This window comes from Pseudophryne corroboree, chromosome 4, assembly GCF_028390025.1.
Source record: "Pseudophryne corroboree isolate aPseCor3 chromosome 4, aPseCor3.hap2, whole genome shotgun sequence".
Taxonomy (NCBI): Eukaryota; Metazoa; Chordata; class Amphibia; order Anura; family Myobatrachidae; genus Pseudophryne; species Pseudophryne corroboree.
The window spans coordinates 733,547,929-733,566,579 of NC_086447.1; the positions used below are offsets into that span (position 1 = coordinate 733,547,929).

The 18,651-nt window shown below is 45.0% G+C and overlaps 1 protein-coding gene across 2 annotated transcripts in view; it reads left to right on the forward strand.

Moving 5' to 3' along the window:
• LOC134910254 (two pore calcium channel protein 1-like) overlaps nucleotides 1-17,753 on the forward strand; it is a 160,022-nt gene extending 142,269 nt beyond the window's left edge. For both annotated transcript variants that reach the window (XM_063918081.1, XM_063918082.1), the window contains 5 exons: nucleotides 74-293; nucleotides 3,745-3,835; nucleotides 13,518-13,631; nucleotides 15,416-15,528; nucleotides 16,398-17,753. In XM_063918081.1, coding sequence (XP_063774151.1) covers nucleotides 74-293; nucleotides 3,745-3,835; nucleotides 13,518-13,631; nucleotides 15,416-15,528; nucleotides 16,398-16,543 — 684 coding nt within the window. In that variant the 3' untranslated portion in view covers nucleotides 16,544-17,753. The remainder of the gene's footprint in view (nucleotides 1-73; nucleotides 294-3,744; nucleotides 3,836-13,517; nucleotides 13,632-15,415; nucleotides 15,529-16,397) is intronic.
• The last annotated feature ends 898 nt before the right edge of the window (nucleotides 17,754-18,651 follow it).

Sequence of the window (18,651 nt, forward strand, 5' to 3'; positions counted from 1 at the left end):
TGAGAGATGCCAGTCAAGTAAACATTAATATTTGTTATGTTATATTCCCAAAAACCTGTATTTCTCCTCTTAGGCAATATACTACGTTTTTGCCATAGTTGGAATGGAAATTTTCAAGAACAAAATCCGTTTCTTTCCTGAGAATTCCACTCACCCTTATGCCCAGGAGTGCGGAGCAGAAGCGTTGAGGAACTCTGCCTTTGCCAGAGGCAAATACTGTAGGAATAACTTCAATGACATGGGCTCAGCCTTCATTGTACTAGTGGAACTGACTGTAGTCAACCAGTGGCATGATATCCTTTAACTTATAGATAATGGATTTCTCTCAGCATGTATCTATTGCAGAGCCGTTACTAGACATTTTGGTGCCCTGTGCCAGAAATGGAATTTGTGCCCCCCACATAAACTAGGGACAGTGTGCGCGCCAGAAATGTAGGCGTGTGGCTTCACGGGGAAAGGTTGTGTCCACATAATAGTACCAATTTACATTACACAGCACAGTAGTGTCAGTTATTCACATTATACCATACAGTAGTGGCACTTGTACACATTGTGCCAGGTAGAGCCCCTTATACACATTGCGCCTGGTAGAGCCCCTTATACACATTATGCCTGGTAGAGCCCCTTAGGCACACTGCGCCAGATAGAGTCTCTTAGGCACACTGCACCAAGTAGACAGAGAGAGGGGGGAGGTGTGTGTGTCTAATTACATTGCAGGGGGAGGGAGAGAGAGTGTGTGTGTGTGTGTGTGTGTGTGTGTGTGTGTGTGTGTGTGTGTGTGTGTGTGTGTTTACCTTGCAGGGGGAGATCCCACAGTACGGCAGAGCTGCCACTCATAGGGAGAGCCGCACAATGCAGCAGCCCGCCGCCTCAGCAGAGGAGCACCCTGACGGAGCAGCAGCCCGGCGCCTCAGTGGGGGATACCAGCTACCACTGTGCACAGCTGATGAGCTTCACCGCCTGTGACACACTGCTAGCAAGGTTGCCGGGCGCTGCAATACTTGTGTGGCGCGGCCCTATGTCACGTGTGTGCTAGCGCATGTGCACACAGAGCAGATGCGCTGTGTGTAACACACCACTGGCACACACCTAGTTACCTCCCCGATCTATTGTGAGGGAGGAGATAGAATTGGTGTGAAATCTATATATGGCTCAGGCTTAGTCTAGTAATACAGGGGTCTATTCATGGAGAAGTGAGCCTGTGGAGAAGTAGCCAATGGCAACCAATCAGCTGCTCCATACAATTGTGTAGTATGCAAATTATAAATATTACTTCAATGCTAATAGGTTGCCATGGGCAACTTCTCCACTGACTTACTTCTCCACCCTTTTCACTGCTTTATGAATAGACCCCTAAAGCTACTATAGTTTCCATCAATTAGGGGTATATGGACTAAAGCCAGGTACATCCTCAGACAATATCGCTGATAAGTTGTTTCCGGCCTAATTGGAACGTTGTATCGGGCATATCATTCAGTGTCCTCAGTTGCTAGAGGCATCGCTCTGTCAGCCCTGCTGCACGGCCAATTAGGCGATAACGCTAGCAACATGGTTTATGCTAATGAAGGACAGATCAATGATCGTTCCGTACTTCATGAGATCATTTTGATGTGTACCCAGGATCCGATATGTCGACCCATCAGGCCGACCTATCAGCTGGGGACAAGTCGCTCAGTTTGTACCCAGCATAACTCTTGGAGCTTATTGATTGGTACTTTATCTTCGTCCACTTTATCTCTGTCCAAGGCTTAGTACATGTACCGCAGTGGAGATAAAATAACAACCCACACATCATCTTCCCAGCGGGTTGGGAATGAAATGCCGGCGGCCGGGAGACCAGAGGTCAGTATACCTACATCGTGATCCCGGCTGTCAGAATGCCGGCAGTGGGGCAAGCGGTAAAAAGCCCCTTGCGTGCTTGGTGGCTCGCTGCATTCATCACAGATTCTATTTCCACTCTATGGGTGTCGTGGACACCCACGAGTGGGAATAGCCCTGGTGCAGCTGTCTGCATTCTCAGCGGTCGGGATCCCAGCACCGGTTTTTTGATTGCCGGGATCGCGAGCGCCGGGATATTAACTACATCCCCTCCCAGCCTCCCTTCCTGGAATTATGTCTGGCTACACCCAGACCCATCTCTATTAAGCTGGACACACATGCATTCATTTATTTTTTCATTATCAACAATTGCATTTCTGTGCAATTAAAATCAGTTACAGTGTTAAAATCCAATCATTTTAAACCGACTAAATTTAAGCACATCATAATCTAAAAAACTAATGATTGCTTCATGCACATTACAATTTTGATCTGACCAAGCAGGATGGTGTTTTTGAGCAATGTTGGAAAGTTGTACGATAGTATTAATACAGTTACACTTTCCAATCTGTCTCCTTACAATACTTTTGGATAAAATGGTCTACCTAACCTTTGTGTGTGGATGGCTTTGAGCATTGTCAATTCTTCACATTGGCTACATTATACATGTTGATTCTTTACATCCATATATTCATACAATATTCCACCAAAAGGCAGTTGCTCCTAATACAACCAAATTATTACAATTATTAATATTCATTTTTTATTTATTTTTTATTTGGGGGGGGGGGCGGTATTAAACTAAAATGTATGCGAGTGTAGTACCTGTGTAAACCAGTTTTTCCCAAAACTGTGAGTGTTGTTGGGGCCAATGAGGAGCACGGTATAAAGGAATAACATTGTCTTAAATTATACATGTATATAATCAGCTCTATATAGTCAAAAAAGACACTTTTGGAAATCTGTGAAAATGTATATCTGTAACATTCAATATAATGCCTCTGGATATGGGAGGAGTAACAGAAATATGGGGCAGACAGCTGTTATTTGTGTATTGAACTGTAATGTTCTAATCTGTATAATGCCTCTGAACATGAGAGGAGTGACAGAAATATGGGGCAGGGTATCCGGTTGATAGATAGACAGTGTCTAGTTAGACAGTCAATAGATAGACACCATATGTTAGACCAGGGGTTCTCAAACTCGGTCCTCAAGGGCCCACACAGTGCATGTTTTGCAGGTAACCCAGCAGGTGCACAGGTGTATTAATTACTCACTGACACATTGTAAAAGGTCCACAGGTGGAGCTAATTATTTCACTTGTGATTCTGTGAGGAGACCTGCAAAACATGCACCGTGTGGGCCCTTGAGGACCGAGTTTGAGAACCCCTGTGTTAGACAGACATTAGGTCGACAGGATCAAAAGGTCGACAGGGTCAAAAGGTCGACATGAAAATGGTCGACATAAAAAATGATAGACAAATGTTTTTTTTTTTAAATGTAACATGTTTTTGGACTATGTCATACCTTCTCTATCCATGTCGGCATAGAGTTGGTTATAAACCTTGTGGCGAGGGTATGCCTTTTTACAATTGGGGGTCCCAGATGACAAAACTATCCACACAAACCACAAAAATGCCAAAAACATGGTGTCTACCTTTTTCATGTCGACTTTTTGACCATGTCGACCTTTTGACCCTGTTGACCTTTTGTACTGTACCTTTTTCATGTCGACCTTTTGACCCTGTCGACCTAATGTCTGTCTAACATATGGTGTCTATCTATTGACTGTCTAACTAGACACTATCTGTCTTTTATACCACACCCATGGGGCAGATAGTTGTTATTTGTGTATTGTACCACTTGGAGATGTGCACATATATGTAATTCATTAAGTTTAGTTTTTTTATTTACTTAACATACTACTTCTCGCTACTGGGTTCTCTCTGGTAACCCGCCCGGAAGCCAAACTTTATTTCATCACTTTCCACGTGGTGATTGTGATTATGATCATCAAGTAAGTTTTGCACTTTTTACACAGAATGTACATTAATGTATTCATTCTCTGGAAGCAAAACTAGTGTTTTTAATTAAGATATTATTTAACACAATGGAATTTATTTTACAACCAGAAACAAAATGTATACATGTAACACATTTGGTAGAATTCAATTGATTATGGCACCTGATCTCCTGTCTAAAGTGATGGGAGATCCCGGGGGGGCGATATTCAATTGAGTCCCGTTATCGCACTCATCACGCCTATAGAGGTTGGGTTTAGCCGCGTTAAGCAGCTTAAACAGACCAAAGTGCTGGGCGCCCAAACGAGTCACTTTTTGCACATTTCAACTTGCCACCCACAGGGGGTGCGAGCTGAAATGAAGATGCCGACAGCCATCACGCCCTTCATTTGAATAGCTCCGTTTGGCCACATCTAGTTGCTGCCAGTGGAAAACATTTGAATTCTGCCCATTGTGCCTATTTATCTCACTGGTGCACACATTGCCCCACTTTCTGGTTCAGTATCACTTATTAAATAGCTCTGCCCACACAATGGTACCTGCTCACATGAAATGATTTGCGCTGTCGCAATTTTGTAGCTTCATAATGAGGTTTATGTAAAGAAGAATTCCAGCCTATAGTAAACCGTAAACAGTCAGATATCACATTTATAGTAGCCTAGATTACTGTAAGATTAGGCATAGCTATAGTAGGTGCAAGCGATGCCATTGCTATGGGACCCAGATGTTTAGGGGACCCCTGACCTAGATCATATAATTATCTACGAAGTACCTGAAATTGCCTGCTAAGAAACTGGGTCCTGCCCATTACAAAGGCTGAAAAGGTGGGCTCGTCAGTGGTAATCTGACTCTTCCTTTCAGTAAAGCTCCACACTGATATAATCCATCTCCCACAATCCTGTTGCTCACTCACTGAGCAGGATGTACTAACATAGCAGTGTACATCCCGCCACACATTGCATTGATACTAACGCAAATGCACTAACACATGCGATTAGCATTGCAGGGGACAGCTCACCCGATAAAAGATGTCCTTTGCGCTGTGCTCCGGTCACTGAATTTACGGGTTTATGACCCAGGAATCCGCATGCGCAGGAGGACGTGGTAGCTACGGGGCATGCTGGGAGGGATCAGATTGGCTATAGCTAGTGTTACCCTCCGCATCGGAGCCCAGGCGTTGGGGCTTTAGTACATTTGGAAATGTGGTAAAAACCCCGGGTTTTTACCACATTTCTTCTTTAGTACATTCCGCCCACAGACACAGCTGAGCTAATCGGTAATCCCAGCACTGTCGTAGAGAAGGCTGCACCTTGATTACAGCCATTGTGAAACTGGTGTGCCGGAATTGAGCTCTAAGATAAGGACCAGCCTAGTAAGGGACAGTATGTCTAAATTAAGAAGATCTCTTAAAATGGAATGTCCTGCATTAAGAATTATCTCCATTTGGTAAGAACTGGTTGGTCCCCTTATGTGGCGTAATGTGAACTGGTGGCAGTGCCTCTGTCGGAGCATTTGGGAGGGGTCCCTTCAAAATGTTGCTATGGGGCCCACAAAGTTCATTCTGCACCCCTGACTGTAGGCCTTTAAATATGGTGTGGTGAGTTACCGCACCAACTTATTAATAGCATCCCTTTGGGGAGTGAGCTATCAAATGCTGATCTTGACCAAATCTCCAATTAAGAAAAAAAGTGATGGTCATTTATTCAAACACCTAATAGAAGAAAATCCCACCATACAGTATGTCTAAGGGTGTGTACACATGGTGAGATTTTTTCTTACGATTTTGACTATATAGTCAAAATCGTAAGGAAAGTTAGTGCAGATCGCAAGGTGAAAGTCACCTTGCGATCCCGGTTCGATGCCGATGCGCGGTCAGCATCACAAGAATAGATAGTCAAAACTGACTTGCCTGCACAGTCTATCTCTATAGACGAGATAGTAAAAATTGACACTTAGCCAAAATCGCACATAGGGGGTAATTCTGAGTTGATCGCAGCAGGAACTTTGGCCCTCATTCAGAGTTGTTCGCTCGCAAAGCGATTTTAGCAGAGTTGCTCACGCTAAGCCGCCGCCTACTGGGAGTGAATCTTAGCATCTTAAAAATGCGAACGATGTATTCGCAATATTGCGATTACACACCTCGTAGCAGTTTCTGAGTAGCTTCAGACTTACTCGGCATCTGCGATCAGTTCAGTGCTTGTCGTTCCTGGTTTGACGTCACAAACACACCCAGCGTTCGCCCAGACACTCCTCCGTTTCTCCGGCCACTCCTGCGTTTTTTCCGGAAACGGTAGCGTTTTTTGCCACACGCCCATAAAACGGCCTGTTTCCGCCCAGTAACACCCATTTCCTGTCAATCACATTACGATCGCCAGAACGATGAAAAAGCCGTGAGTAAAATTACTAAGTACATAGCAAATTTACTTGGCGCAGTCGCAGTGCGAACATTGCGCATGCGCATTAAGCGGAAAATCGCTGCAATGCGAAAATTTTTACCGAGCGAACAACTCGGAATGAGGGCCTTTGTGAGCAGTTGGGCAAAACCATGTGCACTGCAGGGGAGGCAGATATAACATGTGCAGAGAGAGTTAGATTTGGGTGTGGTGTGTTCAATCTACAATCTAAATTTCAGTGTAAAAATAAAGCAGCCAGTATTTACCCTGCACAGAAACACTATAACCCACCCAAATCTAACTCTCTCTGCACATGTTATATCTGCCACACCTGCAGTGCACATGGGGGGTCATTCCGAGTTGTTCGCTCGCAAGCTGCTTTTAGCAGCTTTGCACACGCTAAGCCGCCGCCTACTGGGAGTGAATCTTAGCTTATCAAAATTGCGAACGAAGGATTAGCAAAATAGCGAATAGACACATCTTAGCAGTTTCTGAGTAGCTCCAAACTTACTCGGCATCTGCGATCAGTTCAGTGCTTGTCGTTCCTGGTTTGACGTCACAAACACACCCAGCGTTCGCCCAGACACTCCTCCGTTTCTCCAGCCACTCCCGCGTTTTTCCCAGAAACGGTAGCGTTTTTTCACACACACCCATAAAACGGCCAGTTTCCGCCCAGAAACACCCACTTCCTGTCAATCACATTACGATCACCAGAACGAAGAAAAAACATCGTAATGCCGTGAGTAAAATTCCTAACTGCATAGCAAATTTACTTGGCGTAGTCGCACTGCGGACATTGCGCATGCATATTAGCGACTAATCGCTCCGCTGCGACAAGAAAAATAACGAGCTAACAACTCGGAATGACCCCCATGGTTTTGCCCAACTGCTAACAAAGTTCCTGCTGCGATCAACTCAGAATTACCCCCAATGTCAGTATCACAAGCACATAATGATTTGCTTGCGATACTGACTATGTGCTGACCTAGCCCCTGTCGCATAGTGAGAATCAGGCATAGCCCGAATCTCACCGTGTGTATGGGCCATAATAATCACAGACGTTTCTGCATTGTGACAGGCAGGTCAGCATGTTACCATTACTTTTGGAAGTCAATGAGATTTTCCCATTCATCTCTATGGGCAAAGCATTCCACAGATATCTCTTAAAATAACATGTTCACTTGGGTGCTGAGTGCGTTTCCATCTTAGTAGTGGTAAAGAAAGCAAACACATTCCACAATTTCATCTATCACAGCACAGAGGTAGATTCATACAATTTTCAAATAAAAACAATATATAAAGCACAGTCTCTTTACTCATCCCTGTATCATTCTTTTCTCTGACATCCTAGTGGATGCTGGGAACTCCGTAAGGACCATGGGGAATAGCGGCTCCGCAGGAGACTGGGCACAACTAAAGAAAGCTTTAGGACATGGGTCTTCATCCTGTGGCCCTCCAGCTGCTGTGAAACTACACATCCCAGCATGCCCTGCCACAGTTTTGCTATTAAGGTATGCTAAAACTGAGGCAGGGCATGCTGGGATATGTAGTTCCACAGCAGCTGGAGGGTCGCAGGTTGAAGACCCATGCTTTAGGACTACCTGGTGTGCACTGGCTCCTCCCACTATGACCCTCCTCCAGACCTCAGTTAGAATCTTGTGCCCGGCTGAGCTGGATGCACACTAGGGGCTCTCCTGAGCTCCTAGAAAAAGAAAGTTTATTTTAGGTTTTTTATTTTCAGTGAGATCTGCTGGCAACAGACTCACTGCTACGAGGCGAACCTACCTGACTGGAGATAGTTTGGGCTTCTTAGGCTACTGGACACCATTAGCTCCAGAGGGATCGAACACAGGACCCGACCTCGATCGTTCGGTCCCGGAGCCGCGCCGCCGTCCCCCTTACAGAGCCAGAAGCATGAAGATGGTCCTGGAAATCGGCGGTAGACGACTTCGGTCTTCAACAAGGTAGCGCACAGCACTGCAGCTGTGCACCATTGCTCCTCATGCACACCTCACACTCCGGTCACTGATGGGTGCAGGGCGCTGGGGGGGGGCGCCCTGAGCAGCAATATTAACACCTTGTCTGGCAAAATAACACAATATATAGTCCTAGAGGCTATATATGTGTAAAATACCCCTGCCAGGATCCATAAAAAAGCGGGAGAAAGTCCGCCGAAAAAGGGGCGGGGCTATCTCCCTCAGCACACTGGCGCCATTTTCTCTTCACAGTGCAGCTGGAAGACAGCTCCCCAGGCTCTCCCCTGTAGTTTTCAGGCTCAAAGGGTTAAAAAGAGAGGGGGGGGCACTAAATTTAGGCGCAAATCTGTGTATTATAGCAGCTATAAGGGAAAAATCACTGTGGGTAGTGTGAATCCCTGCATTATATAGCGCTCTGGTGTGTGCTGGCATACTCTCTCTCTGTCTCCCCAAAGGACTTTGTGGGGTCCTGTCCTCAGTCAGAGCATTCCCTGTGTGTGTGCGGTGTGTCGGTACGGCTGTGTCGACATGGTTGATGAGGAGGCTTATGTGGAGGCGGAGCAGATGCCGATAAATGTGATGTCGCCCCCTGTGGGGCCGACACCAGAGTGGATGGATAGGTGAAAGGTATTAACCGACAGTGTCAACTCCTTACATAAAAGGCTGGATGACGTAACAGCTGTGGGACAGCCGGCTTCTCAGCCCGCGCCTGCCCAGGCGTCTCAAAGGCCATCAGGGGCTCAAAAACGCCCGCTACCTCAGATGGCAGACACAGATGTCGACACGGAGTCTGACTCCAGTATCGACGAGGTTGAGACATATACACAATCCACTAGGAACATCCGTTGCATGATCTCGGCAATAAAAATAAATGTGTTACACATTTCTGACATTAACCCAGGTACCACAAAAAAGGGGTTTTATGTTTGGGGAGAAAAAGCAGCCAGTGTTTTGTTCCCCCATCAGATGAGTGAATGAAGTGTGTGAAGAAGCGTGGGTTCCCCCGATAAGAAACTGGTAATTTCTAAAAAGTTACTGATGGCGTACCCTTTCCCGCCAGAGGATAGGTCACGTTGGGAGATATCCCCTAGGGTGGATAAGGCGCTCACACGTTTGTCAAAAATGGTGGCACTGCCGTCTTAGGATACGGCCACTTTGAAGGAGCCTGCTGATAAAAAGCAGGGGCTATCCTGAAGTCTGTATATACACACTCACGTACTATACTGAGACCTGCAATTGCCTCAGCATGGATAGTGCTGCTGCAGCGTGGTCTATTACCCTGTCAGGACAGGGATACTATTTGCTAACCATAGAGCATATTAAAGACGTCGTCTTATATATGAGGGATGCACAGAGGGATATTTGCCGACTGGCATCCAAAATTAATGCAATGTCCATTCTGCCAGGAGGGTATTAGGGACCCGGCAGTGGACAGGCGATGCTGACTTTAGAAGGCACATGAAGATTCTGCCTTATAAGGGTGAGGAATTGTTTGGGGATGGTCTCGGGGACCTCGTATCCACAGCAACAGCTGGGAAGGAAAAAATTTTACCTCAAGTTTCCTCACAGCCTAAGAAAGCACCGTATTATAAGGTACAGTCCTTTCGGCTTCAGAAAAGCAAGCGGGTCAAAGGCGCTTCCTTTCTGCACAGAGACAAGGGAAGAGGGAAAAAGCTGCACCAGACAGCCAGTTCCCAGGATCAAAAATCTTCCTCTGAGTCCACCGCATGACGCTGGGGCTCCACAGGTGGAGCCAGGTGCGGTGGGGGCGCGTCTCGGGAACTTCAGTGACCAGTGGGCTCGCTCACAGGTGGATCCCTGGGTTCTGCAAGTAGTATCACAGGGATACAAGCTGGAGTTCGAGGCGACTCCCCCCTCGCCGTTACCTCAAATCAGCCTTGCCTGCTGCCCTCGAGGAGAGGTAGTACTGGCGGCAATTCACAAGCTGTACTTCCAGCAGGTGATAATCAAGGTACCCCTCCTTCAACAAGGCCGGGGTTACTATTCCACAATGTTGTGGTACCGAAACCAGGCGTTTCGGTGAGACCCATTCTAAAATTGAAATCCTTGAACACTTATATACGAAGGTTCAAGTTCAAAATGGAATCGCTTAGGGCGGTTATTGCAAGCCTGGACGAAGGGGATTACATGGTATCACTGGACATCAAGGATGCTTACCTGCATGTCCCTATTTACCCTCCTCACCAGCAGTACCTCAAAATTGTGGTACAGGACTGTCATTAACAATTCCAGACGTTGCCGTTGGTCTGTCCCCGGCACCGAGGGTATTTACCAAGGTAATGGCCGAAAGATGATACTCCTTCGAAAAAAGGGAGTTATAATTATCCCGTACTTGGACGATCTCCTTATAAAGGTGAGGTCCAGGGAGCAGTTGTTCGTCGGAGTAGCACTATCTCGGGAAGTGCTACAACAGCACGGCTGGATTCTGAATAGTCCAAAGTCGCAGCTGGTTCCTACGACGCGTCTACTGTTCTTGGGTATGGTTCTGGACACAGAACAAGAAAAAAGGGTTTCTCCCGGAGGAGAAGGCCAAGGAGTTGTCATCTCTAGTCAGAGACCTCCTAATACAAATACAGGTGTCGGTGCATCAATGCACGCGAGTCCTGGGAAAGATGGTAGCTTCTTAAGAAGAAATTCCATTCGGTAGGTTCCAGGCAAGGATCTTCCAGTGGGATCTGTTGGACAAGAGGTCCGGGTCGCATCTTCAGATGCATCGGCTGATAACCCTGTTTCCAAGGGCCTGGGTGTCGCTGTTGTGGTGGCTGCAGAGGGCTCATCTTCTAGAGGGCCGCAGATTCGGCATACAGGACTGGGTCCTGGTGACCACGAATGCCAGCCTTCGAGGCTGGGGGGCAGTCACACAGGGAAGAAACTTCCAAGGACTATGGTCAAGTCAGGAGACTTCCCTACACATAAATATTCTGGGACTAAGGGCCTTTCACAATGCCCTAAGTCAGGCTAGACCCCTGCTTCAACACCAGCCGGTGCTGATCCAGTCAGACAACATCACGGCGGTCGCCCATGTAAACCAGCAGGGCGGCACAAGAAGCAGGATGGTGATGGCAGAAGCCACAAGGATTTTCCGATGGGCGGAAAATCATGTGTTAGCACTGTCAGCAGTGTTCATTCCCGGAGTGGACAACTGGGAAGCAGACTTTCTCAGCAGGCACGACCTCCACCCGGGAGAGTGGGGACTTCATCCAGAAGTCTTCAAAATGATTGTACACCGTTGAGAAAGGCCACAGGTGACGTGATGGCGTCACGCCTCAACAAACAGCTAAAAAGATATTGCGCCAGGTCAAGGGACCCTCAGGCGATAGCTGTGGACGCTCTGGTAACACCGTGGGTGTACCAGTCGGTGTATGTGTTCCTTCCTTTGCCTCTCATACCCAAGATATTGAGAATACTAAGAAGGAGAGGAGTAAGAACTATACTCGTGGTTCCGGATTGGCCAAGAAGAGCTTGGTACCCAGAACTTCAAGAAATTATCTCAGAGGACCCATGGCCTCTGCCGCTCAGACAGGACCTGCTGCAGCAGGGGCCCTGCCTGTTCCAAGACTTACCACGGCTGTGTTTGATGGCATGGCGGTTGAACACCGGATCCTAAAGGAAAAACGCATTCCGGAGGAAGTCATTCCTACGCTGATTAAGGCTAGGAAAGATGTGATCGCAAAATATTATCACCGCATATGGCAAAAATATGTTGCTTGGTGTGAGGCCAGGAAGGCCCCAATGGAGGAATTTCAACTGGGTCGATTTCTGCACTTCCTACAGTCAGGAGTGACTACGGGCCTAAAATTGGGTTATGTTAAGGTCCAGATTTCGGCTCTGTACATTTTCTTCCAAAAAGAACTGGCTTCACTGCCTGAAGTTCAGACTTTTGTTAAGGGAGTGCTGCATATTCAGCCCCCGGTTGTGCCTCTAGTGGCACCGTGGGATCTCAACGTGGTGTTGGATTTCCTGAAGTCGCATTGGGTTGAGCCACTTAAATCCGTAGAGCTAAAATACCTCACGTGGAAAGTGGTCATGCGGTTGGCCTTGGCGTCGGCCAGGCGTGTATCCAAATTGTCGGTTTTGTCATGCAAAAGCCCTTATCTGATTTTCATATGGATAGGGCGGAATTGAGGACTCGTTCCCAATTCCTTCCTAAAGTGGTATCAGCTTTTCATGTGAACCAACCTATTGTGGTGCCTGCGGCTGCGTGGGACTTGGAGGACTCCAAGTTACTGGACGTAGTCAGGGCCCTGAAAATATATGTTTCCAGGACGGCTGGAGTCAGGAAAACTGACTCGCTATTTATCCTGTATGCACCCAACAAGCTGGGTGCTCCTGCTTTTAAGCAGACTATTGCTCGCTGGATCTGTAGCACGATTCAACTTGCACATTCTGCGGCTGGACTGCCGCACTCTAAATCTGTAAAAGCCCATTCCACGAGGAAAGTGGGCTCTTCTTGGGCGGCTGCCCGAGGGGTCTCGGCTTTACAACTTTGCCGAGCTGTTACTTGGTCGGGTTCAAACAATTTTGAAAAAGTCTGCAAGTTTGATACCCTGGCTGAGGAGGACCTTGAGTTTGCTCATTCGGTGCTGCAGAGTCATCCGCACTCTCCCGCCCGTTTGGGAGCTTTGGTATAATCCCCATGGTCCTTACGGAGTTCCCAGCATCCACTAGGACGTCAGAGAAAATAAGATTTTACTCACCGGTAAATCTATTTCTCGTAGTCCGTAGTGGATGCTGGGCGCCCATCCCAAGTGCGGATTGTCTGCAATACTTGTATATAGTTATTGCCTAACTAAAGGATTATTGTTATGAGCCATCTGTTAGTGAGGCTCAGTTATATTTCGTACTGTTAACTGGGTATAATATCACGAGTTATACGGTGTGATTGGTGTGGCTGGTATGAGTCTTACCCGGGATTCAAAATCCTTCCTTATTGTGTCAGCTCTTCCGGGCACAGTATCCTAACTGAGGTCTGGAGGAGGGTCATAGTGGGAGGAGCCAGTGCACACCAGGTAGTCCTAAAGCTTTCTTTAGTTGTGCCCAGTCTCCTGCGGAGCCGCTATTCCCCATGGTCCTTACGGAGTTCCCAGCATCCACTACGGACTACGAGAAATAGATTTACCGGTGAGTAAAATCTTATTTTTTTCATAACTAACCCCTTATAGTATTGCACTCACACCCATTTAAAGTACACATTGCATAAGATTCTGCTTCTTTTCCAATTTGTTTTCCTTCTCAATTGTGTTGTTTTTGTTTTTTTTCAAGAACTGATGCATAGTTTTTGTTTACAGCATTTTTGTGGCATTTATTTTGGAAGCATTTTTTGTGGAGTATTCGTTGGAAAAGAGTGAAGTTGAAACTGCAATTGAAAAGAAGATCCAGGAGTTGGGGATGGCAGTGCAGGAGTGAGTGACTTGTGCGTAGGGAATGTGACAATACTGTTACCGTGTACACAGCAAATACCATGACGTATGCCACACTTTTTTTTTAAATAATTGAGTTCTTTTAATTATTTCAATAAAACACATTAACAAAAGGTGAAAAAACACTAATAAAGAAAAAGTAAGATTAATACATGCTATACAGCTGCATAGGAACCGAGATAACATACAGTCATACTACATAAAATAATATCCAGATGTAACGCATAAAGGCCAGAATCTAATTATCTGCAGTAATTTACCGCAGCTAATGGATTTGGCCGGGGTATACAGTTAGCCCTGTATACTGGCACTAATCTGGGATTATGCTTCGGGTGCCTCAGGCATAAGCAGCCGCTGGAGCCGAGATAACATATGGGATTGGGAGCTTATCCCGGCCAATGAAAACGGCCTATAATTGGATAGCGTGATGATACTGTATGTCAAAAATCAGGCCATTTTTATCGGGCGAAAACAATTGTACCTAATAGGATACCGGCCATAGAGTCACATATTGTACATAGAGCAGCAAAATATGAAGTTTAAAGTCACACATCTCAAAACAACAAATAACTATAACAGTCTAAGGAAGGAGAGGACACAGAGCATTTGCCTAAGTAAACACCCCCAGATTGAGTAAAGCATATTCTTTGCCACATTTTATTATCATTATTATTATTTCAGAAAAAAACAACTGATGAATTTGTACATGACCAGATTTACACCCAAATTGTTAATAGGTATCTTTATGTTCATCTCGCTACTCTTCCAATCCACTTACTGTTTTATCTGCATATAATTGTAAAAATGATACAAGTTAGGCTTTCCATGTGGGTATATGTATGGCTTGCATTGCTTTGTCCCACTAGAGGCATCTTCTGCAACGTCTTCCATCTGGGCACATGTAGAACGTTTATCTAGAAATTACATGTTTAATGAATTGCTTCTTTTCTGTGTAGTATACATCCTTCTATATGAGTGCACTGCCATGATTCATACCCTGCACTCCCCATCCCTCATTATATTATTGTAATAATTCCTTTCAGCTTGAGGTGCCATTTTTGTAATAAGGGGCCTAAGTGGGAGGTCATTGAAGCAATGTTTGTTCCACAATATCTGTAGGTGATGGTATCGGAGTCCCGGCGGTCGAGATCCCGAGAGTCAGAATGCAGACGGGATGCGGTCAAGATCCCGCCAAACGGAATCCCGGCGGTCGAAATACAGACACCGGAATCCCGACCAGCACAATCCCGACATATTCTCCCTCCGTGGGTGTCCACGACACCCATAGAGGGAGAATAAAATATGTGCCGAGCATAGTGTGGCACCGTGCCTGCAGTGTGGCGAGCGCAGGGAGCCCGCAAGGGGCTGCGTTCCGCTCGCCACCCCTGTCGGGATTGTGCTGGTCGGGATTCCGGTGTCAGTATTTCGACCGCCGGGATCCCGTCCAGCGGGATTTCGTACTGATCCCATGCAGACATCAGCATCCTGACATTCAGGATCCCAGTTAGTATTTTAACCCTACCCCACACCCACCCGTCCTGTAGATTAACCATGCCCTCCCACAGTCTAACCCTAAACCGAACCCCAGTAATTGCCTTTGGGATGCCACAGTCGGAATTCTGTTGGGGCCTCGATCACATCCCATCCAGGGATGTGCACAGTGGCACATAGTGTGGAACTGCAATGGGACATCCAGCTAAATTGACTCTCTGGCCATAATTGTTGCTTTTAGTTACTTATCTTACTGTGGTGTTCATTTTACAAAGGGGAGATCTTCCTTCTGGAAAGTTAGTAGACAACATGGAAAACTGTGAAAATGATCTTGGTGCATTCGGGGAAGTGGACCAGAAAGGACTGATGTTTAGGATAGCTTCAAAACGTAAGTTTTTGTTTTGTTGTTTGTTTGTTTGTTTGTTTTTAAATATATTTTATCATGGAAGTGTTTTTTGTGTTTTTGTTTTTTTATAAAGTGCAGCACGACCTTATCACTCCAGTTAATGGCTATCTGCGAATCCGTTTCCTACAGCTGCATGAGATACATAACATACCTGTTGTTCATTGACAAAATATTCTGATGGGTGCACTTTTAGATGTACTCATTATCTCTACACATGTTGGGAACAGCAGTTTGGTAGGTTCAGACAATAGTCACAGGGATGCAGCTTGGATGCCCTAATCATATATTTTATACTTGGTTCATTTGTGGCTGCATTACCATAAATTTTGGCTGAGCCACAGAATAGATTCCTGAAGTAGATGATGAGTGCACTCTACCTACTTGTCCTTTTTCTGTAAATATGTCAGGTATAATCAATTGATGTATAGATATACAATATTGTGCAAAAGTTTTAGGCAGGTGTGGGAAAAAATGCTGCAAAGTAAGAATGCTTTCAAAAATAGAAGTGTTAATAGTTTGTTTTTATCAAGTAACAAAATGCAAAGTGAATGAACAGAGGAGAAATCTAAATCAAATCAGTATTTGGCGTCACCACCCTTTGCCTTCAAAACAGCATCAATTCTTCTAGGTACACTTGCACACAGTCTGGGATTTTGTAGGATTATAGTCAGGTGTATGGTAACCAGTAATACCAAACTTTTCATATGTAGGGAATATAGATAGTAAGCGCCATTGGAGCAGGGACTGATGTGATTGGGCACATATTCTCTGTAAAGCACTGCGGAATATGTGTGCGCTATATAAATAACTGGTAATAAATAATAATAATAGTGTTTCCCATTGTATTTCAGGGTACAGGACAGTGGATGCCTTGTTACAGCGTATGTTTGAGGCAGAGATACCTCCAGAGGATGAAGGCCCGCCAATGGAGGATATTTTAAATCTGTCACCTGATGACCTGTATATTGAAAACCCAACATACCATACAGCAGCTTAGTGTTGGAGGTTCATATTGGGAACCTGAATAGGAAGGAAAGGTAGTAATAGATTGCGCTCCCCACTGCCGCTTTTCAATGATCTTTGGGTTTTTTGTAATAAGAATATTTATTTTTATAGAGTAACTCTTTTATCAAAAGAAAATCACTGTAATAAATATAAAAAATATGTTAAGACATCACACGGCAGGCCCAGACTGTATAAAAAGCAAATCACTCCTTCCTAAACCATGTCTCACTTATAATATTTTCCCCAGAACACTCGTGGAGGGTGACATGTTGTGGGAAGAGCTAGGCTACATTCTTATGAGTAATGCTGCAGTCCACAAAATGGCACCCTCCCCAGTGTTTGTAGAAAACCAGTTCACTATATTAAACCTTGTCTATGAAATTAACACTCATCCTCCACTAAAGCCAGAACCTGAACACACAAACTTTTTTTTTTTTTTTTTTTTATTTCATTCCATACAAATCCTCCAGAACATGAAGTCACTACCTTAGGAGATGATTTGCAAAAAAACCAAATATATGTGTTCGCGTTGCTGTTACATTGATGTATATTGTTGTGTAATCCTCATAAAATTATCTGACTCCTAATTACCCTGTTGTTTATCAGGATTATTCAGAAAGAAAACATAAGAATCTTCACTTTGTACCGTAAAGACCTATGGTCTCTGATGTTTGTAAAGGGTAGTGACTGATGCTATGCAAAAAGGACCAGAGTTAACCAAAGTGGTGGATTGTATGGCAACCAATTAAAATGATGCCGTCATATGTCTAGTGCGTCTATATTAAAGCAAACATCTGATTTGTTTCTGTGGTCAGCACCAGTTTTCATAAATAGCCCCACATTATTCATATGTAAAGCACTTAATGTTTACATACACATGGACTGTAGCTGCCAATTAAGTCTAGAATAATCCATTGGCTCATAAAGATATTGTACTCCATATATATCTACAAATTCTTAATTCACGGGTTAAATTAGCATGTTTGTAATATACTGTACTGGCAGACTGACAAATACCCACAAAGCTATGGGATACTTACTGCACATCCCGAGAGATCATTATATGTGTTGGGGATTATACACAGCATCTTATACTAGTCTAATAACCACTTTCTGTCGTGGAGCAGAATTATAATGAATCTATTGTAAAATGTAAAACTGGAAAAAAAATGTATTCTAAATAAATAGATTATTTATAAGTACATGTAGACCCGTATTTATGTCAGAACCTGAATGGTTTATATGTGTTATGCGTAATGAAAGCTAAATATAGTGAGATTTATAGTACAGAAAGTTTAGGTCCTGACACAGAGTTGGGAGAGCTCTCTGTGCGGTCTCCATGTGGTGAATAACCAGAGTCACACTGATGTCAGTGCCACCTCCAGACTTTATATACTGCTGCAAATGGGGGTATGGGTCGTTGGATCGACACAACTTAGGTCGACAGTCATTAAGTCGACCATGGAAGGTCGACATGCATTAGGTTGACATGTTTTTTTTTTTTACTTTTTTGGGCATTGTTTTCTTCGTAAAGTGACGGGGAACCCCAATTAGTGCACCGTGTCCCCTCGCATGGCTCGCGGCTTTGGGCAAGGTTACCATTCCAATCGTAGTCCACGTGGATCGTTAAGATGCCAGAGTTCCTCTCCCATGCAGAGAATGTCTGTATATATATATATATAAGAGACTCTGCATAGCACTGCTGCACTGTATCTCTGCATTTACCCTGTGCATACCATACTGCATGCCCTATATACTGTTACCCTACATTTTGTCTGACCATCCGGAGGCCAGAATGGTAGGAGGTAATCGAGGAGGAGAGGAGGAAGTCACTGGCAGAGCATATTATTAGTCAAATATCAAATATCTAAATTGGTTTTAGTTACAATATTCAGGATAAAAAGCTTTAAAAAATGCTTCTTACATCAAAGACCCAACAGCAAACCAGGAACAGATAGTATACATGTCCAGCAACCACCCTATCAGATGTGAGCTCAAAAGTGGAGGGTTCCAGTATAAGCTAATTGATCAGACCACCAATACCCTACGCATTTCGTCCCTTGCATGGAACTTCATCAGGGGTAAGATCACAGTCTATGA